Source organism: Odontesthes bonariensis, chromosome 4, assembly GCF_027942865.1.
Source record: "Odontesthes bonariensis isolate fOdoBon6 chromosome 4, fOdoBon6.hap1, whole genome shotgun sequence".
NCBI lineage: Eukaryota > Metazoa > Chordata > Actinopteri > Atheriniformes > Atherinopsidae > Odontesthes > Odontesthes bonariensis.
The window spans coordinates 11074657-11093862 of record NC_134509.1 but is presented as its reverse complement, the minus strand read 5'-3'; the positions used below and the strand labels follow the sequence as shown (position 1 = coordinate 11093862).

Here is a 19206-nt window from a genome sequence, read left to right as displayed (position 1 = left end):
TTTAGGGATCTGGATTTTTTTTTTTTCTGCAGCATGATACAAGTTTAATAGTTTTAAGAATTAAAATTAAAGCTAGGATCAAGATCTCTGAATGCTTTAAAGGTACCCGACAATTTTGGTTGAATGTGTTTTGCTACAAGCGCATAAGACATGGCTCTGAAGATCGTTGGTTGAAAGAAGAGCAGGAGATAAGAACAAGGCATTTGTGTAGGAGCACCTGGAGCGGTCTCAAATGGACCTCAGCGAACCCTACAACACTGCTCGGCCTCGTTGGTGGCATTGAGGCTCAGCCAGCCGCCTTCGTGTGTCAAAAACACATTATCTACCATGTGAAATATCCATAAGTTTGGACCGTTTGCTTGCAGCAGAGAAAAATATATAGGCCTCTTAGCCTGCAGTGCTGAAGTTGTACCCTCATTTCAAAGAGGTACATAAAAGGCCGTCAGTAGAAGAAGATGGAGATGCAGTGCCATGAAAGCATGAACTCACCTGTCTGCGCAGATCCCTCGTCTTTTTGGTCATTTTGTCAATGGCTGAGTTCAGGGGGTCACCTTTCTCTTTTCTGCCAGTCTGTGAAAAGGAACAAAATACCTTGTTAATGCACTTGCAGTACAGACGACAACAATCTTACAGTTATGTTTTTCTTTCTTTGTTTCACTGTACATCAGACATGTCATAGCTGGTATTCTTTTAAGGGACTTAATATGGACACTGTTTTCAAGGCAGATTACTAAAAATAAAAGTGCATTTTTGTCTTGGAACAGTGCTAAAATTACTGTGTTTCTTGGTTTGAGAAAAACATGACTGAAACTGCAATGTTACATAGCAACCAGACAATCAGCCAAGTATCAATTTAGTTGTCGCCAATTCCCCTTTGTGCTGCACTTCCTGTCAACGCCAACTCCTACTGATGGCTTTAGGAGGGTGCAGACTACCACATGGTTCACCTGATGCACACAGAGTCACAAGCTGCTTCTTTTCACTTGACAGTTGGGAGCTTCTCAATGTTCCAGGTTTCCCTTTCTCCAGTAAACAAGCAGAGAAACCAAACCAGCAGGAGTCACCAAACTGTCACTGTGACAGGATCTTTCATAGAAAAAAAATCATTTCCAATCAATTCAATGAAAAGCCTGACAAAAGGAGCCTCCACTTTAAGCTACAGGCCCCCGTTTATCATTAACAAACCATACTGGTTTAGCTCAGTGAAGTTATTAGATTTCCAATTTTAGTATCTGATTGGTAATGTCTGCTTGGCCTGGAAATTAGAAAGACTGTGTCAGTGTGTTCCAGCGACCATTTCTGCCTCGGGCCTCGCGCAGTGCAGCACTGTCCTCTCATTAAAAAATGAGGAGTGTATCTTGGCTAATGGAAACTTGCAAAACCAGGGAGTAGCATAAATTTTAAATAAATTAAAGTCACTACTTTAAACATTATGCTTTTACACGGCACCAAACAGCTGCCCAAAACATGTGAGAACACAACATCTGAGGGATCAGGAGCCCACAACAGTTTGAGGCTTAAAAAAAACAAAGGTAACAAAGTTAATGAGCCATAATTCAGCATTCGAGCGTAAAGCTTAAGAGTATACTGCTTAAAGGTGAAATGTGAGTTACGGTTACTGTTCTGTTGGTTATTCTCCCGAAGATTCTCTCAATCAGCGTCGAGTCAAATGCTGCCACACTGAATGAATGTCTATAAATAATCACTCGTGTTAATTGCTACGTCCCCCTATTTTGACAGCTAGCAAATGACAAAGTGTGTCTCAGCCCTCTTCTGAAACCTGCTCTGTTTCCAGAGAGTATGATTCATGCTGTGTCCAAACACTGTAACAGAAATGATCAGGCAACTAAAGTCTCTTCACATAGCTGCAGTTCCTTCCACTAGAATATATTCACAATGGGGGAAAAACAAAAACAAAAAAAAGTGTACTAGCATGATCACCAGACTGTAAAACAAAGCCGCCCTCTGACGAAGCAATTATTTGTATTGTTGCCGGGCAACCATGTGACTGTTCTGTATAGCATGAAGGCGAGCAACCAAAGTGCTGATCAGCTTTTGTGGAAAAAAAAAACCATCCACCTGATGACACAGAATCCCCATTCATCCAAGTCAGCCTCGAGTAAGGGTTTCCTGGAATGCACTGACCACTCGGGGCTTGAGTAAAAGAGCTGTTTGGTCTTTATCCTGTTTAATGACACACCAAATGTGGTTGCTTATCTCAGTGTTACTGCACTATTGTTTTGCCCTTTCTATAATTGAGTGGAACAGAATGCAGTGTATCCATGTGTCCCATAGAACTAAGTGAGCCCACATTAAACACGCACCTCATGGTGAACTCATGCCGATTGTCACTTTGGGTGCCTCATTGGCTTTGTAAAATATCAGCTTTTTTCATTTGTTATGGATATACCTGCTATCAAAAATGGAGCAACAGAAAGAGAGAAGTAGAGGGGATCACTTCTGTATTGGCTTGTTTAGGAAAGGTCGTGAGCTCTAGCGGCTTCTTTACTGCCATATACAGCGCACCTATCGGAAAGAAGACACCATATCTTTTAATTTAAAAGCAACTTGTCCAAAAGCCACTTTGTTTTCTCCTGTTGTGCTCTATAAAAGACTTCAGGAAGAAGCCAGTTTGGGGACAACCAACCGTAAGATTTTAGTATTTTCCCTCATTTCCGATTTGTCACACTTAATGCTCAACATGCGTTTCAAAGTGGATATGTGCTGTGGGGAATACAAATGTATGCAAGGTCACCGACGTGAAGGGACGGCTCATTGAAAAGAGCCTACAGCTATAAAAGAGGAATATGATTCGCTTTTCGGTCCATTGTATTGCCGCTTTGCCCTTGGCCAATGCTCATGTGGCATTTTCACTCACATGGATGTTAAACATTACAGTATGAATGAGTAATTTGTTTCCAAGCTCACACTAGTTAGTCAGTCCCTCTTCTAATGGCCATCAAACAATGCAGTCATTTTCTGTTAAGCAAGGCACCAAACCAAAAGGAAGAAAACTGACATGGAAACAGGAATCTGTTTGACATTCAGTGCCATATTCGGCATAAGAAATACCACCAATCCCAAAATTGACCACTGGGCGATGCGCATGAGGATTTGATATATTTGCAAGTGTAATTCTGATATATCCTGATAAAGCCTTTTAGCCCGCTGTTAATTTACATGAGAGTAGGGAAGGAAATGGAGATATCATCTAGTTACCTTCCATAATGCACTACTCATCCAGCACTCACGCTTTGATGTTTTTTTTTTGGTTTTTTTTGCACATTCTTATGCCAAAGTAGAGGACATGTCAGCATTAGACGTTATGTTGTCCAGAGCCTAATGTGTCATTAAGGCTCCAGAGGGACACAGGAGATTACAGATGCTTACCAGCTAGAATATCTTTTTTTTTTTAAAAAAAAGGTACCTATATTGAATTTTTGTCTTTGTTTCTGAGGACACTTGCGTGCAACAAACAAGCACACCGATAAACCACATAAAGCATATTTATTTGGCAATTATTATTTTCAGAAATGCAAATCCCAGCTGTTTTATTTCTCCAAACTCCTTAATCTGAGTTAAGGAGATTAAAACAGCACGGCCATTTCAGGCTAAAGGGACAAAACCCTGGAACTGATATTTTTAGCACGCACTAAGCAGTAATTGGGTGTGTATCCATTCTTGTGACCATCGTAGCTTTTTTTGTGTGTTATATCAAATCTTTGAAATCAGTGGTGTATCATTTTGACAGTAAATTAAAAGGACTACGATTAAATAAAAAAAGAAAAAGAAAAGCTGCCTTTAACTGAAATTACGCCTCTTTTTTGATAAGTCATCGTCATTAAGGATGGGGTGATGCATTGCTCATGTTGGGTATTCCGCAAAGCATAAAGCACCCAATTAAAAACACTACGCATGAATCCCGTTACAAACTTTACATGCAAAACCATCCACAGTGATGAATCATGGATTAGTCAATGTGTTGTGTTCACATTCAGCTTGAATGGGTCCGAGATGATATCTCCGATTCGTGTGTGCACTACTTTTTGGGAAACTGACTCACCTTGTTGCATTTATGTCTACTCCATTTATCTGGAAATCTATTCGACTTTCCTGTGCTCTAATCCACGTGTGTTATTTTTTGCGCAAGCAACTGTGTTCTCCGATTCACAGCCATTGCCAACTCGACAACTCGGCTGGCGGTTGATTTAATTGTCTCCCACGCAGCATCATTGATTGCTTAGTTTTTGACTGCCTCATAATGGAATGTGCACGTTTGGTTTTCTGGTAAACATGATTCCCCATGGTGCCTCACAGACGATGTTCCCAACTGTCCCTCATCCATTATTTTCCACCCCCCTGGTGTGCACTCATTCACTCTCTGTTGGGGGGAGGAAGACATAAGAAGGTGCCCGACTATCGGCATGTCTTGTGTGGGGTAATGGAGGCAGTGGAAGTGGAGTTACTCTTGCCCACTCAGGAGACGGCTGGTGGATGGTGTGTGCTGCCGGGCTGCGAGCGTGCTTATTCTCTCAGGTACTCCCACAGTAGGTGTGTAATTTGCTGGTGCACCGCAGAACAATCTGCTTCACTGCATTTCTGACCTTAAACCTCATAATGAATAACGTGGAGAACATGGCATTCTGGCGTTTGCTGGTATTCGTCTTTCCACTTGTTTTTATTCATATAAAATGGGAATTGGAGTAAAATAAATCTGAAACATTATATATCTAACTTTTGTTCTTTTGCAATTCCCATACTGTAATTCCCAAATGTTCAGAATTAATGAGAAATGTAGTCAATCAACATTACTGAAGAGACACTGTGAACCAGTTCACTTATAAATTGATCTAAATTATTATTATTATTATTATTATTTTTTTTTTAAATCACTGTGTCTCTGAACCTCCCTGGAAACTAATTCAATAAAAAAAAAGAAAAAAAGAATGAAGAATTAATCTGGTAATTTGTTGTGAATAACATGGCAGATCAAAGGAGTCAGATGAATCAAATGGAAGAAAACAGAAGTCAGGTGGAGGGGGAGCATGAGGCGCTGTGTCTCATTGTCTTTCAAGATCAATGTGTTAAATGATATCAATTCCGGCTCCTTGTCAATTCAATTAGGTGGGAGTGAGAGGTACAATTACTGTCCAATGTGGTTACACTGTCTGTGGCAGGCTTAAAGAGGAAGGCAAGCTGATAACAAGAGGGTGAGAACATGTTTGTGTGTCTGCAAGCTGGGACTGCGGGACGATAATGGTGGTAGCATGTTGGTCGGGTTACCAGCTGATAATGGGTACCCAGATCCTCATTAAGATAAGCTGTTGTGGGGCCACAGATGGGCCAATTTGACTTGTTCTCATTAAGTACAATTTAAAGAGGGGCAGCAGTGGCTATCAGCTAGTGTGATTACAGGATACCCAATATGTAAACATCCTGCAATGCATGCAGCGAGGAGAAATGCTTAGGAAATGCTTGGATTAGGATTTCAGTTTATTCCTATTCAATACGATGGGAGAGAAACACAATGCATGCAACATACATCTCATTCAAACCATGCAAGCTGCATCGTACGTATGCAATGCAGCCATAATGTCATGTTGGGGCACATAAGACAAGAAGAAATTGCTTTTTTCTCACACAAACAGCCATTCACACCAGTGGAAAAGTTGTCTCCAATATATCTATGTACATATATGCATATTTTTACACCTAGTTCTTTTAGTTTTTTCATGGAATTCTACAGAAATCTTGTTGGCACAGATACCACGTTAAATGCCACGTATATACAGCCTTAAAAGCAATACAATGTAACTTCTCAAAAAGCCCATTATGGAGCTCCCCCTACAGGCTGTTCCGAGAGCAACTCTAGTCCGGTCTCTTGCTTTGTCGGCCTCTCTCTTTCTCTTCCTTGCTTCATCAGTCAACATCTTCTTCTGTTTCTTCGGTGCCTCTGCCATGATGATCGTACTGACAATGTTGCGCTAGCTTAGCCTTATACCTGGGAGCGTGAGAGGCGTCTATTTGTTTTTGCGGTAGGTGTGCCAGAAAGCAAGTCGAAGTACTTCCGCTCAGCTCCCGGGCCGGTCCAGCAAAGTTACATAGCGCAGTTATTCCAACTCAGACCCCCGAGGGGCATAGGAGACAGGCCAATCGTAATATTAAAACTCATTCTAGCCGCACAATTTTTTTCAAGCTGTTATTTTAAGGTAGAAATGTTACATAGTATTACTTTAAGGACATATACATAGGTCTCAACACCATTCCTTTTTTTTTCTCTTTTAAATGAGGTTTAATGAAAGTAATAATGACCTAAGGCAGTGGCTCTAGGTCCTTGAATCCTCTGAGCACAGCATGTTATTCATTATCCTTTATGTTTAACTAATTGTACGCATCGGTTACAATTTAAAGGGAGGTCTAGAGAAAGCTTAGGCAGCTTATACAATTACAAACACATTAGAAACAAAGATTAAATAGCTTCAACCAAAAAGCTTTGATTGCATTCACTGGATACTAAACAAAGTGCATTTTGTTATCCTACAGATAAGGAGCCAGCGATCTTTTGTTTAAAAAATGAATTAAAAAAGACATTTTGAAATAAGTAGCAGCGCGCACACACACACACACACACACACACACACACACACACACATAATCATACACATGCTATATAGGCCGTAAGGTGAACCCCGTTTTCGTTTAGGCTCGCTCCGTGCTCTCCGAACTACATGCCCGTTAGCTGATAAAAATGACCAACTTATTTTGCACATATAAAAAAAGTTTCGCGTCACAGAATCCTGTACTTTTTTTAAACCAAGACGTTTTCTGAAGATATTTTCCGCAGGGCTGAATGACGATTTTGACGTCACAAGACACCACGTGACCGTGCTGGACCAATCACGTTGCCGATTTACGACAACAAACTGGAAAAATGACAACCTGCCTGGTGCTGTCATTATCTAACCTACAGAAAGGAATCTCGCAAAATATCATTTTAAAGTGAACATAAAATAATAATTATCAACGATAATGCTCATTCATGTGTTTCTGAATTGAGCCAATTTAGCCATTTACCATTCAGGTATTCATTTACTGATTTATTCACTAACAACTATACAACACATAACAAAATCAAAACAAGTAGGGCATACACATCAACCGGCATAAACTTATATACATAACCATAATAAAAGGAATGATACAAATGGAATAGAATAAAGGTAAAAAAAAAAAAAAAAACGCGCGCACACACATACACTATTCCTCACTGTCAGTGTCAGGGCAGCTGTCATCTTCTTTATCCTCTGTTTCCTTTGTGGTGTTTGAACAGCTGGAACACCTGCACAAGTCTACTTTATTAATACTTTATTAATCCCAATTTGGGAAATTGTTTTGTTGCAGCAGCATACAGTATATGAAAACAATTAAAGTAGTAAAAAACAAGCAAATAGAATAGAATAAAATAAATATAAAATAAAATAATATAAAATAAATAAAAATAGTGAATAAACATTTGCTATGTACAAATCTACAGTATTTTTTGTTTTTTGTTATTGTTTTTTAGGAGAGACTTCAAGCCTATTGAGGTTGAAGTTCTCTTCCAGCCAGAGGGGAGGTGTTGTATATGGTGATGGCCGCTGGTAGGAAGGATTTCCTGAAACGGTCCTTGTGACAGTGGAGCTGGATGAGCCTGTTGGAAAAGGAGCTCTGCTGTCTAACCAGCAGCTGGTGGAGAGGATGGGTGGGGTTATCCATGATGGATAATAGTTTGTTCAGTGTCCTCCTCTCCACCACCGATTCAAATGAGTCCAATCTTTTGCTTTACACATGACCTTATTATTTTAGCCTGATAATTTGCCCTTTTGCAGTGCTGGTGGAGGGCATCACTTGTTGGGGGGATAGATAATTCTGGCAAGGCTGATGATGCCATACAGAAAGCTTTGTACCGAGCCTCATTGATGTTTTCTGCGGGTTGGCTGATCGTACAAATGGCATACATATTTGCAAAGTAATGCAAATGTAGAGTGGTCCAAGTTAAATTCAGTCCCCAGATTTCTGAAAGCCTTCAGGTAGACATCTTTCTCGCATGCCACAGCAAATGTCTTCTTTTTGCCTTGTGGTGTCACACCCAGTGAATGTATGGATCCCAATCAAGGCTGAACACACACTGGCTCCGAGAGCTGATGACACCTTGGTAATGTCCATTATGCGTGTTCTGTTGCCCGTCCATGTGAAAAAGTACAAGCTGCATGGCAAATCTTTCTGCAGACTCACAGCAATGACTGCTACATCAGTGTCAGGGCTCTTAATAATGACAGTCTTATGTTCCTGTGCAGCATGTTGTGCATGCAAAAACACCAGTGTCACATTCTTCATGGTCACACTGCAGGTCTTCCACAGCATGAACAGACTGCACACCTTCCAGTACAGTCACACAGTGACATTGGTGTTGATGTGCTATGTACAAGCTGAGGTTTCTTCCCACTGCTGTAAGATCAGCATGTGGCCACGCATCGTATAAGAACTCAGCAAGTGCTTCTTTATTTGTTCCTTCTGATTCCTTCCATTCCACCTTGTGCAGGTGAAATTCTGTGTTTCCTCATGCTTAACAGAAGATATGTGCATGTAACAAATCTTTCGGTCGAAATTTCGTCTTCTTCGGTACTGCTGGATGATCGCGCTGCTACTGCGGTGCTGTTTCTGTTTACCAGCTCAGCTGACATACCAGCTATCCGATTCGTCCATTCTGATGACGTCTCAACCGTGGCACCTCTCGCGAGCCAAACTGTTATTACGCCTGCCGAATATGTACATACGCCTTGCCAGGCACTAGTTATTCCTTTAAACGTTGCGAACTAAAAAAGTACTGTGTTCTGAGCGGCGAAACTTTTTTTTAAACCTCAACACAACTCAAATCTTTTTATGAGCTGAAGCGTGTTTGGTTCGGAGAGCGCGGAACAAGCCTGGTGTTCTGAAGGAGTTTTCGAGGTTCACCTTACGGCCTAATATATCCACTTCTTAAATTAAATATAATTCTAGTATTGGAAAATAATTAAGTATGCAAGGCTGATGTGAAGAGCCTCGGGACCGCCAGTCTCCCATGTGCAGCTTATACAGGACTTTCTCGTCTTCTCTCCACACACACAGATGCCCATAGTGTCTGTGACAGTGCTTTTTGAGCCTGGCAGTCTCTTGTCAGTTAGCGTTAACGCAGCCGAAGACGGGACTGCCTGAGGAGGAGCCAGAGTGCCTTCAGGCACAAGCCCTCTTACATTTAATGGCTGAAGTCGTTTACTCACTCCTCTCATTACGCAGGCTCATGTTTCTACTGTGGACATGTCGCTGGTTATCAGTATCTGTGATCATGCAAGCCTCAGATGAGTGGAAGCATCTGCCTTATAATCGAGCACATTGTGAGTATGAAATAAGACCTTTCTTTGGGGTGGAGTAAATATTGGAATAAGTGTGAGATTTCCTCTCCCGTAGGCTCAATGCACTAGGACCGACAAGATGAGACCGTTTTCCTTTATACATGGATGGACAGTAGCCAGCTGGAACCAAATTGAGGCTGTAGTGAGGGCACACATCTTGAGGGCATCGGAGCATGCCTCTGCTGGACACTGAGAAACCGTTTTAATATAACTGGTCATATCAACAAGAGCCAATTAATGCTATAACTTGACATAAACAAATAGGGATGGTAAGAATAGAGAGGCGACTGCGGCAGAGACAAAGCTAGCGGCAGAAAAAAAAGAAATAAACAATAAACAGACACAGGCAGCAAAGGCCAACTGCTCATGTATCCCCTGAGTGTGCCCTTTGTTCAACTGCCGGTAAACAAAGCATATTCAAAGTGTATATGGAGGCTTTAACTGATTAATCTGCCAATAGTTGATTCAAGGCTCTAAATTCAGTGGGGGGAACTGTGTTCTCCAACATTTAGGCCTCGCAATGTATTTTCTCATCATCAGAGGCTACGACACACCATTAAGATTTTGTCATTCTTTCCCTTTGTTCAAACTCAGTGCAATGGTACCATGAAGCCATAAACCATCACCGTCACTCTTTCAGTTTTACTGCAGAGCAAAAATATCCAATTATAGCCTGGGAAATTAGGGTAAGCCCACACAGAACTAAACTCAGAAAGGGCACTGATGTCCATAAAATACTCCCGGCAAAATTGAAAGATGTAAATACCAGGCGAGGAAATTGAACCTGTGCATAATGTCTGGAAGGGCCTACTAGAGAAGACACCTTCCAGAACGTGCAGTGAGAGATGCCTCAAAGAAAGGGTGTCACAGAGCAAATGAATTACTCACGATGTTGTTGACTGACTGATTTTTTTCAGAGTCCATGCGTTCTTGGAAGAAAGAAAAAGAATAGAAGCACAAAGAGAGCGTGGAGGGTTCAATACTAAGCATATTGGGCTATCAGCCAAGGCTTAGGTGCACAGTTTCAGTAGAATCAGAGTAGGTGAGGGGAAATGTCTGGTTATCAGACAGAGAGAGAAAGAGCGCAGGGAATAAAAAAAAAAAGAAAAAAAAAGTCTAGCCCTGCAGCAGCAGTATGGGGAGCTAGAGCAATGCTGCCTGCAGCCTCCCTGAACTGAATAGCAAGTAGTTTGCGAGGGAGGGATTGAAGGAAGGGCAGCAGGAGAGAAGAGAAGCGATGGAGGGAGAGTGTGAGAATAGGTTACAGAGGGTGAGAAAATAACAGAGCGGTGCGATATCTGGGAGAGCAGAGCTGTGGTGTGGAGAAAAAAAATGTGAGTCAATGGGGTGAGAGGAAGGTTTGAGTATCATTGATGTACTTTTGTTTCACTGCAGAGCTGAAAAAAGTCAATTTATCACACACATATAGGCGCACACACACCTTTCTACACATACATGCATTATCATGACATTGCTGTCTGTGAGGATGTGGACTGTTTTTCAAAAGACTGAAGTTTCCAAATTGGTCAAATGATACAAAAGGAGTAAAACACCTGAAACTCAGCCACTGTGGGTCTACCCAGTTCAAATACTGTTTCTTAACATCAAACTATTTCACCTCTTTGTTTTATATTTCCCTGTTATATCACTCGATTCTCTGCCGTCTGTAGTGGATCGAACACTGACGTGTTGCAAATTAAGGGAAAGCCAAACAGACATTACCATTAACTGCAAAGTTCAAAGACTCAAGCTATTTTCATTCAAATGGATGTCATTGTCTGACCTCTAAACTACAAATATCACATCCTCATTGTACCTTATCCATACCTTATATATGAAAATCGCGCTGTGGCTTTCATGTGTCCGCCTGCAATGTTCAACATAGCTGTTCTCTGAAACTTTGACTTGCGGCAATTAAACCGAGGTAATGGCATAGTTCACAGGAATGAACAAGGGTATAGGATTTCAATACAGCGGTCACATTTTGATAAAAAGAAACAAGAAACTGAGCAGTAAGGTAGCAGGCTAGCGTTCAGACATTATCCACCTACACACTTGCCTCAACAGTCTGACCCACCGTTCTGTGACCTTTTAGATGCACTGTTGATCACAAGTCGAGAGGGTAGCTCCAGAAGCCTAAAATGAATGATGAGGACAAAGGCTTTTCAGACACATACGCACTTTGGTCCCATTCCATCTTTCACAGACTGCTTCTCACACATTGCATTTAACGAGGTGGAAGGGCGGGGGACACAAATATGGGACCACAGAAGGCAGCCCTTTGCTATCAATGCAAAGGCTTGAGAGAAATATCCAGGTTTTTGTAGACCTGGATAATGATGACTCAAGCTGCTCATACGGGTTGGTTGCAGCAGTTGAAATAAAAAGTTTCTAATGGCAGACTGATTATACTAATGTACCAAATGCTACTGAGCCTGAGCTCCCTGTTGAAACCATCACTGTTTGCAGATACACAGTATAGATTTGCTGGGTGTTCCCTTGCTCAAATGATCAAGTGTAGAACAACTTCAAAGATTGGTGTTGCTGGTTGGACTGGGGAAATGATTACGTCTCCCACTGTCCTTTCATGTGTCTCTGTCGGTTTATCCAGGCAGCAGCTCAAACCACTGACAGAGTTGTTGCTGCTAATAGTTGTGAGAAATGAGGAAGAGTAAAGCCACAGAATTTCTGGACGTGATGCGAGTGCACCGCGTGGGGATGGATCAGGGGATTGGACTTACTGTCCTGGTGGGTGTTTGGGGATTGATGTCTTTTCAAAGGACAACAATACTCTCGCTTAAGCCGACTTATAAAATGTATTCCAACAATGGTCACAGCTGCTACAGCCCTAACAGTATTTTCAGGAAACGTCATGCAGACATCACCCTCGCAAAAATATTGGCCGTCATTTATCAACCCGTCCTGGGAACGCTGCAGATTCAAAACACTTGCGGAGACATATGAAGCTCAGCCCACTGCTGATTTATGAAACCATCTCACAACGTCTAAATGAGCACTGATTTGATCCGGCTGATGAATTGATTCAGCTGTGGAAACGAGGACACGCCGCACCGGAGTCCTCTTTACATTTGCGAGGCCCTAACTTATGTGTGTTTAGCGATACTTGACCTTTCATCTATGAAGCTCAGTGATGCTTAACCAGGTCTGCTACCAAGTCTTAAGTGGCAATTTGAGGTGTTGTTTTAGATTGCATTGTATCATAGAGTGGTTTATATCACTGTTCCTATAACAACAAGTTCCAAAACCAAAGGTGACGTTTAAGATAACTAGTCAAAGTCGGATGAACATACAGTATTTTACAAAGCAACTCAATCTATTGTTTGGTTAATTTCTTGTCCATAAATCTAAACAGACAAACAAGGATACAAGAACGAACGGAGAAGGACACGCAAGCTATTTTCATAAAACTATTTTATGAGAATTTAACAACCTGTTTGCAAAACCATGGCCTTTACAATGCGTGCTCTGGATGGCAATAAGTTAGGGCCGGTCTGGGAGCATCATAATGGGAACTAGTGGACATCCGGGATAAGTGTGCCCCTCGGCTGGTCAGCCTCATTTTCAATGCAGTGACAGGGTCAGGTCTCCGCTGTGGGTTATGATCTTAATTATGCATGGCCCATCTGGTGCAGGTGGGCAGCTGCAAGAGGCTGTAACTGATAATGGAGTGACATGATGAATCATGTCAATACGAGGTCAACTCAAACAAAGTTAACCCCACAGTTACTGCAGCCAGTGCTTTGTTGTCCCAGCTAGAAAGACTCAAATGTATGATGTAATGCTTTGAGCCCCATAATCATCATTGTTTGCACAACATACTAGTTTACCAACTGTAGGGTTGCAAAAGCAGAATGTGACCTTCTAACCAAACAAGAGGACTCATATTGGCTGTAAGATTTTGCAAGGCCAGCGTGACCCCGCATATAAACTGAGGATTAGAACAGTTCCCGCACCTCGACTCTAGAAGCTACAAATCATTTTATGAACGCACCGCCCACACTGCAGTAGTTTAGCTTGTCAATGGGTTCATTGCTTTGTAAACAAAGGCTGATTTTGATTTGGGTCCAGATTTCTAAAGTGACGTTACTGGGGTGGAGAGAGTAAATCGTGCAAAATATGTTGAAGCAGTTAAACACTGAGCGCAACACACCCGTATACTCATGCAAGCACAAAGACAGCAGAGGGGAAGCGAGGCAGAGAATTCTTCCTCATCAGAGGATTTAGCTGCCATTGTCTGCAGCCAGAGACAGCACTCTGCATTTTAATCAAGGGTGCAGTCCTGAAACCAGTTGTCTCACAATGTGATGACAATTGTATTTTTCTGCTTCTACTGAAGAGGGCTAGGGGGGAATGATGTAGTCTCCCACTGCACTGCACAGATCTGTCATACTGACTGGATTCTTGTCATCTGAGCAACGTGGCAGAGGTTGGTTTCCAGCGGGTCATGTAAGCCTGTGGTGTGGGAACGTTGGCTTCTCCTTGTAAAAATGACTGAGGACTTACTAAGAATACTAGGGGATGTATTATGGAAAATGAATGCATTTGAAAATAAATAAAAAGCACTTTCTGTGCTTGAGAGGATATATTTGGGTACATGAAGTCAAGACACACTAAAAAGACAACGCTGGTATTTTGTTTCACCTAAAACTGAGCAAATGTCACTGAATGATCTCTTTCAGACACGCTGGGGAAACATATGTCACTCTACAGGTTATCCAATCTCCCTCTGTTCATCTCCTCCATCTTCAACTTCAGATGATGCTGCATTCGCTGTACCGCAGAAGTGGAAGGTGAAACTACTATATTTTGCTCTCGCTTTTACGACGCCATCAAAATGAAAACTCATTTGTTACAGAGTTCATTTAACATAAGAAGTTAATGAGCTCATAGTGTTCCACCAGTTGCTTGTTTAATGTTATATATCTGGACAAGGAAATCAGACTTTTAATTGGCATCTTTAATTTAAAAATGATATCCCAAATGTCTTGAATGTGGCATCAGTGCAGAACTGGTAGCTGTCACAACAAAAACTAAACATAGGCGATATTTTGGCCATGTATGCAACTGTACAGCTGCAAACACAGATGAATTGTTCATAGCACTGATATGCGGCGTGGTTTCTCAATCGTGTTTTTAATGTGGTTCAACAACTTTGGCCAGTTCAACATGACACACAACAAAAACTGGATCTAAAAGAGAGATCAGCAGCCTCCCTGCTGTCCGTGGTTAAACTGTAGACGAGGGAAACGTACAATTTTGAGAGTACACCTTAGTTTAGTGTGTGGCCTGAGCTCTCGGGCTCTTAACTGTATTTTCTCATCCTGGAATAACGTGCTCTAAAGATTATTGAGTACTACAGATCTCAAACGCCGCAGACTCTCAGGAAGAAAGTAGAATGGATTCGAGTTCGTCACTCCATTCCCTAAAATGAGCCGCTTAAACAGAGAGGTAAAATAACAAAGTGAAAATTAGCTGCTGTAGTGCTTTCGCTGTATTGTTTTGACCAAAGCATGTGCGAGATATTTCATCAGGACCTCAGTAAAATTGTGTTAAGTTGTGATAAAAATCGAGTGAAATTCAAAAATTGTTCCAATAATGACAACAAGGGACACCAACATGTCGCCCTTTCACAGAACTTTGCTTTAAGGTCAATTTAGCAATTCTAGCAAACCTTCACAGCAAGGACATGCAGTTCTAAATGTGCAGCCGCTGTTTCGAGAGAATAAGAGTGCAAGGATTCAGCCTGCTTTGTCATGATAGTCTGAGTGTGAGTGGGCACAAAGTCCCTGTGAAGAGTCAAGATGACCCCGTCCTATTATCACAGGTCCGGGAAAGTCAGGGCCCTTCAGATAAGAGACAGCAGAGTACAAGTTAAAAGTGCAAAGACTACGGACCGTCTAGGCGAAAAGATACAGAGAAGATGCAATGATATAAGGAATATGCTTTATAATGGGATATAATGATGGACATCTAAACTAAGAGTATTCACATTAATAGTCAGTGTGGGCACAGATAAAGCTAAACTGTTCATCCTTTTCCTGATGCTTCACTTGCAACAAGTGTGCTGCAGCAGTTTCTTGTAGAAAGAATTATATTCAATGGTTTGATCAGTTGTCTGTCTGCTCTGGCTTGAACATGTTTATAGTGTCCATTTTCAGGCCTATATAGGTCCATTTCTAACTTCCACGTAAACATTTATTTATTTATTTTTAAAATCAGAAGAGAATAAGTACTCCATCCTGTGGCGTATTAGTGAGGATTTTGTTGTAGCTTTGCCATCTGACCTTTAATCCAAGACACAGATTTTCTCAAAGAAACCAAAACAAAAAAACAACAACAATGTGATCCACGAATGAAATGCTGAGAAGACTTAAATTCTCCCAAACGGATGTTTGTAGTTGGGAATGATACTTTTATTGCCCTTGACCGGGGCATTGCCTTGGAACTGGAGCCGAGGACCCGATGGGGATTAATACCGGTCAACTTTCATAATCCCTGCATGTCATACAAATGGATGGGGATTCCCTCTGTGAACACTGTGGACGTCCCACCATTGCGCTAAATTCAAGGTGATAGAAAGATATCAAAGTGTTCTGATGTATGTATTTTTCATCTCTTGTAAAATAAAGATAAATAATTCACAGGCACAGTCTGGGTGCCGTGTGTTAAACCGTGTTAAATTGTTTAGCTGTGAGGAAGACAGTGAATACTTTCTGGGCAGAACATCGCCCACCTTACACAATCAACTCGTGTTTAAGATATAGGTTTAATTCTTCCTCCAGACTGCAGTCGCTTTAGCATTTATTCATCTTCTTTTTTTTTCCAAAAGGTTTATTGATAATTTCCCATTTCAACGTGGTGTGAATGTTTAATTTATATTGGTGTAGCGTTATGAAGAAATGCCAAGCAGCTGTTTTAACATGCCACCATGTTCGTGCAAACACACCAATAAAACCACGAGTGCAGCTGCACAAGACAAGCACACTCAGATACTCGAGTGCATGATTACAACGTTTAACCACTAAGCTGATGTCGGTGTAATTTTATCAAGAGCTATAGAGTTCATCCATCTTCTCCCAGTGTGACCCCTGCTTGCTTTGTGCTCTTCAGCAGACAAAAAGAAAAGTGCGGCATTAAAGGATAAACCTGATGACATTTTCCTCTGAAAAAAAGAAACATGAAAAAGCCCCACTGTCACCTACGTTGCCCGTTACCGCGTGGTTGACACGTTCCTTTGCCGCTATCAGCGCGACACGTGCGGTTCACGCTGAGCCAACCCAGACTGCATTTTTTTTTTTTTTGGATCCGATTCAGCAGTTCTTCGTTGGGCAGACATCCCACCCGGGGCAGGACGGGATTCTTCGCTTCCTCCGCTTTGCTAGTTTGACTTTCTGTTACTTATAAAAAAGAGGCTTCTCTACATGCTTCCAAAAAATAAAAAATAAAAAATAAAATCCCCCCCCAATATTGGAGACAGGTGCATTTGTCCCACCCAAAAATGATTTTATATCACCCCCCCCCCATATTAAACTCATTCCTACGCCCTTGAAAACGGAAACATCTCAAACAGCCTCTGTTGCCTTTTGCTGTTCATCGAGAGTTGATCAATGAACTCCCTCTGTGACAACGTTGATACGTCACAATCAATAAATTACAAAGAAAATTTAACAGGCATTGATGCTCGGTTACAGCAACTCGGTGTCCCTGGTACAGTAAGCCAGCATGCATGACACCAGGAAGACATGATAGAATGAAATAAAACAAAGGGGGCTTCAGATCGGATTTTCAAGTCCTGCTGTGACATGACAAAATGTCTTCCGTGAAACAGAGCTGCCGTTGCTACAGGACGATGCCATACAGCGTGGCACGTCGTACATCAGAGAGTACCCATTTTACTGAGCACAATAGGAAAATTGATGCGATTCAGTAAAATAAATCTTGCTCCTCATTGTTAAATAATAGAACTCTACATAATTAATCTGAAAGAATCATCCATTCGACCGGTTTTTTCTATCTAAAATATTGATTAGAAACTTTCTCAATATTAAACTTTTTGATCATTCAAATTCCAGTTTCTGCAGTGAGACACAGGACTCCTAAACGCGTGAATTGCTGCTTTTTAGCCTGAACATTCCCAATGATGTACTGCGTGCGTAAGCCACCTCATTGGAAATGTATTACTCCTGAGATAATACGATGGAAAGCGATTAACGCCGGGGGTTGCAGAGTTCTCAGTATGCCAAACTCCTGCAGAGAGCTTAACAGGTTTTTAAAAAGAAAAGCGCGCACACCAAAAAATGAGCAACCTGTGCACAGTCATGTCAGAGGAGAGCTGTGCCTTCAGGAATCAACAGCACATCTTTTTATGTAATGTCATCCTGTTTCTGCCTTTTGGTGGAAAGTTAAAAAAATGTGTCACACTATGACGCGGCAGTATTTCTGTACAGGAGTCGTGAACACAGACATCGAATTGCTTCACATATTTTATGAACTGCATGTTGTGTTGATGTGCACTTGTTGTGATGCATTCTGTTAGTTTGGATGTGAGATTTTTTTCTTACCACAGCCAAAAGGTGCCGTTTGGCTGGGTTTACGTGATGTGTGTGTGTGTGTGTGTGTGTGTGTGTGTGTGTGTGTGTGTGTGTGTGTGCGTGCGTGCGTTTCGAGGTCAATGTGGGGTAGGGTGGGATGAATTTGTACTGAGGTAGGAGATTTTCAGGAAAAACCGGTCACCCCCAGCAGTGGCTGTAATGAATTTTAGTGTCGGCCTGTTTTTCATACATCATGTAGCTAATTACTATCAAGGTCAGTCCTCTGGAAAGACGAAGCAAAGCTTCAGCGTGCATCGCCACCTGCAGAGCTGACACCGGATAAGCAGCACGGGGGGGGGGGGTTCTTGGCATGGGTCCATTCTTCATTCAGGTCTTTACATAGTTTTATGACCTCTGCTTCCCGCTACATGTTATTAAATGTTGCCACCATCAGAGCCTCCTCTTTATGGTTCAACATGGAATGAGATCTCTGGGCTACGGTTACTCTATTAATAACTGCTCATCGATCCACCACTTCATCTGCATTTTCATCTGTTCTTTTTGTTCTTTCAGAGAGAAACGTTGCCCGACTCCATCTCATTTGTAACATATTACATAGAAATAAAAGTTTCTACCACTGCCAACATTCGTTCAGAGAAAAAGGGAAAAAACTAAAGCAAAAATGAGTTTATCTGCCACATCCCCCGAGGCACTAAATCCACCTGGCTATGAGCTCTCTGACACAGACTTTTCAGACTGAATTTACGAATGCACTGTTAGTTAATCAATCAGTTGACTAATGGCTGCTTTTGTTAACATTGTTACGCTATGTTGCACCTGTCTGGTAGTATCCAAAGAATACCAAGGGCAACAAGAAATTAACAACTGCACAGTCAAAATATTTCCGCCGGCAGGTAACGCGCCTTCTCTTGGATGTTTCTATTGATTGCTGGTGTCTCTGCTGAACAGGTAAAAAAAATTAAATATTGAATAAATAAATAAATGAAAGATAAATAAAAAATAACTTGTGGCAATGAACATTACGGGCAATATCTGGATTCTAGTGAAGTGTGAGCACACTTTTCCCCCGTTTAGTCTCTCGGTTAGAGCGCAGGGTCTCTGTGTGTGAGCGCTGCACGGTGCCGCAGCATGTGACAGAAGGTGAGATATTAAAGCTGTCACTTCCCCCCCCCAAAAAAATGAGTTTGAGCAAATATGAATTA

The 19206-nt window shown here is 41.6% G+C and overlaps 1 protein-coding gene across 2 annotated transcripts in view; it reads right to left on the bottom strand.

Annotated features, from left to right (window-relative positions):
* ctnna2 (catenin (cadherin-associated protein), alpha 2) overlaps window positions 1–19206 on the bottom strand; it is a 303521-nt gene that overhangs the window by 92691 nt on the left and 191624 nt on the right. For both annotated transcript variants that reach the window (XM_075462955.1, XM_075462956.1), the window contains one exon: window positions 490–570. In XM_075462955.1, the coding sequence (XP_075319070.1) occupies window positions 490–570 (81 nt within the window). The remainder of the gene's footprint in view (window positions 1–489; window positions 571–19206) is intronic.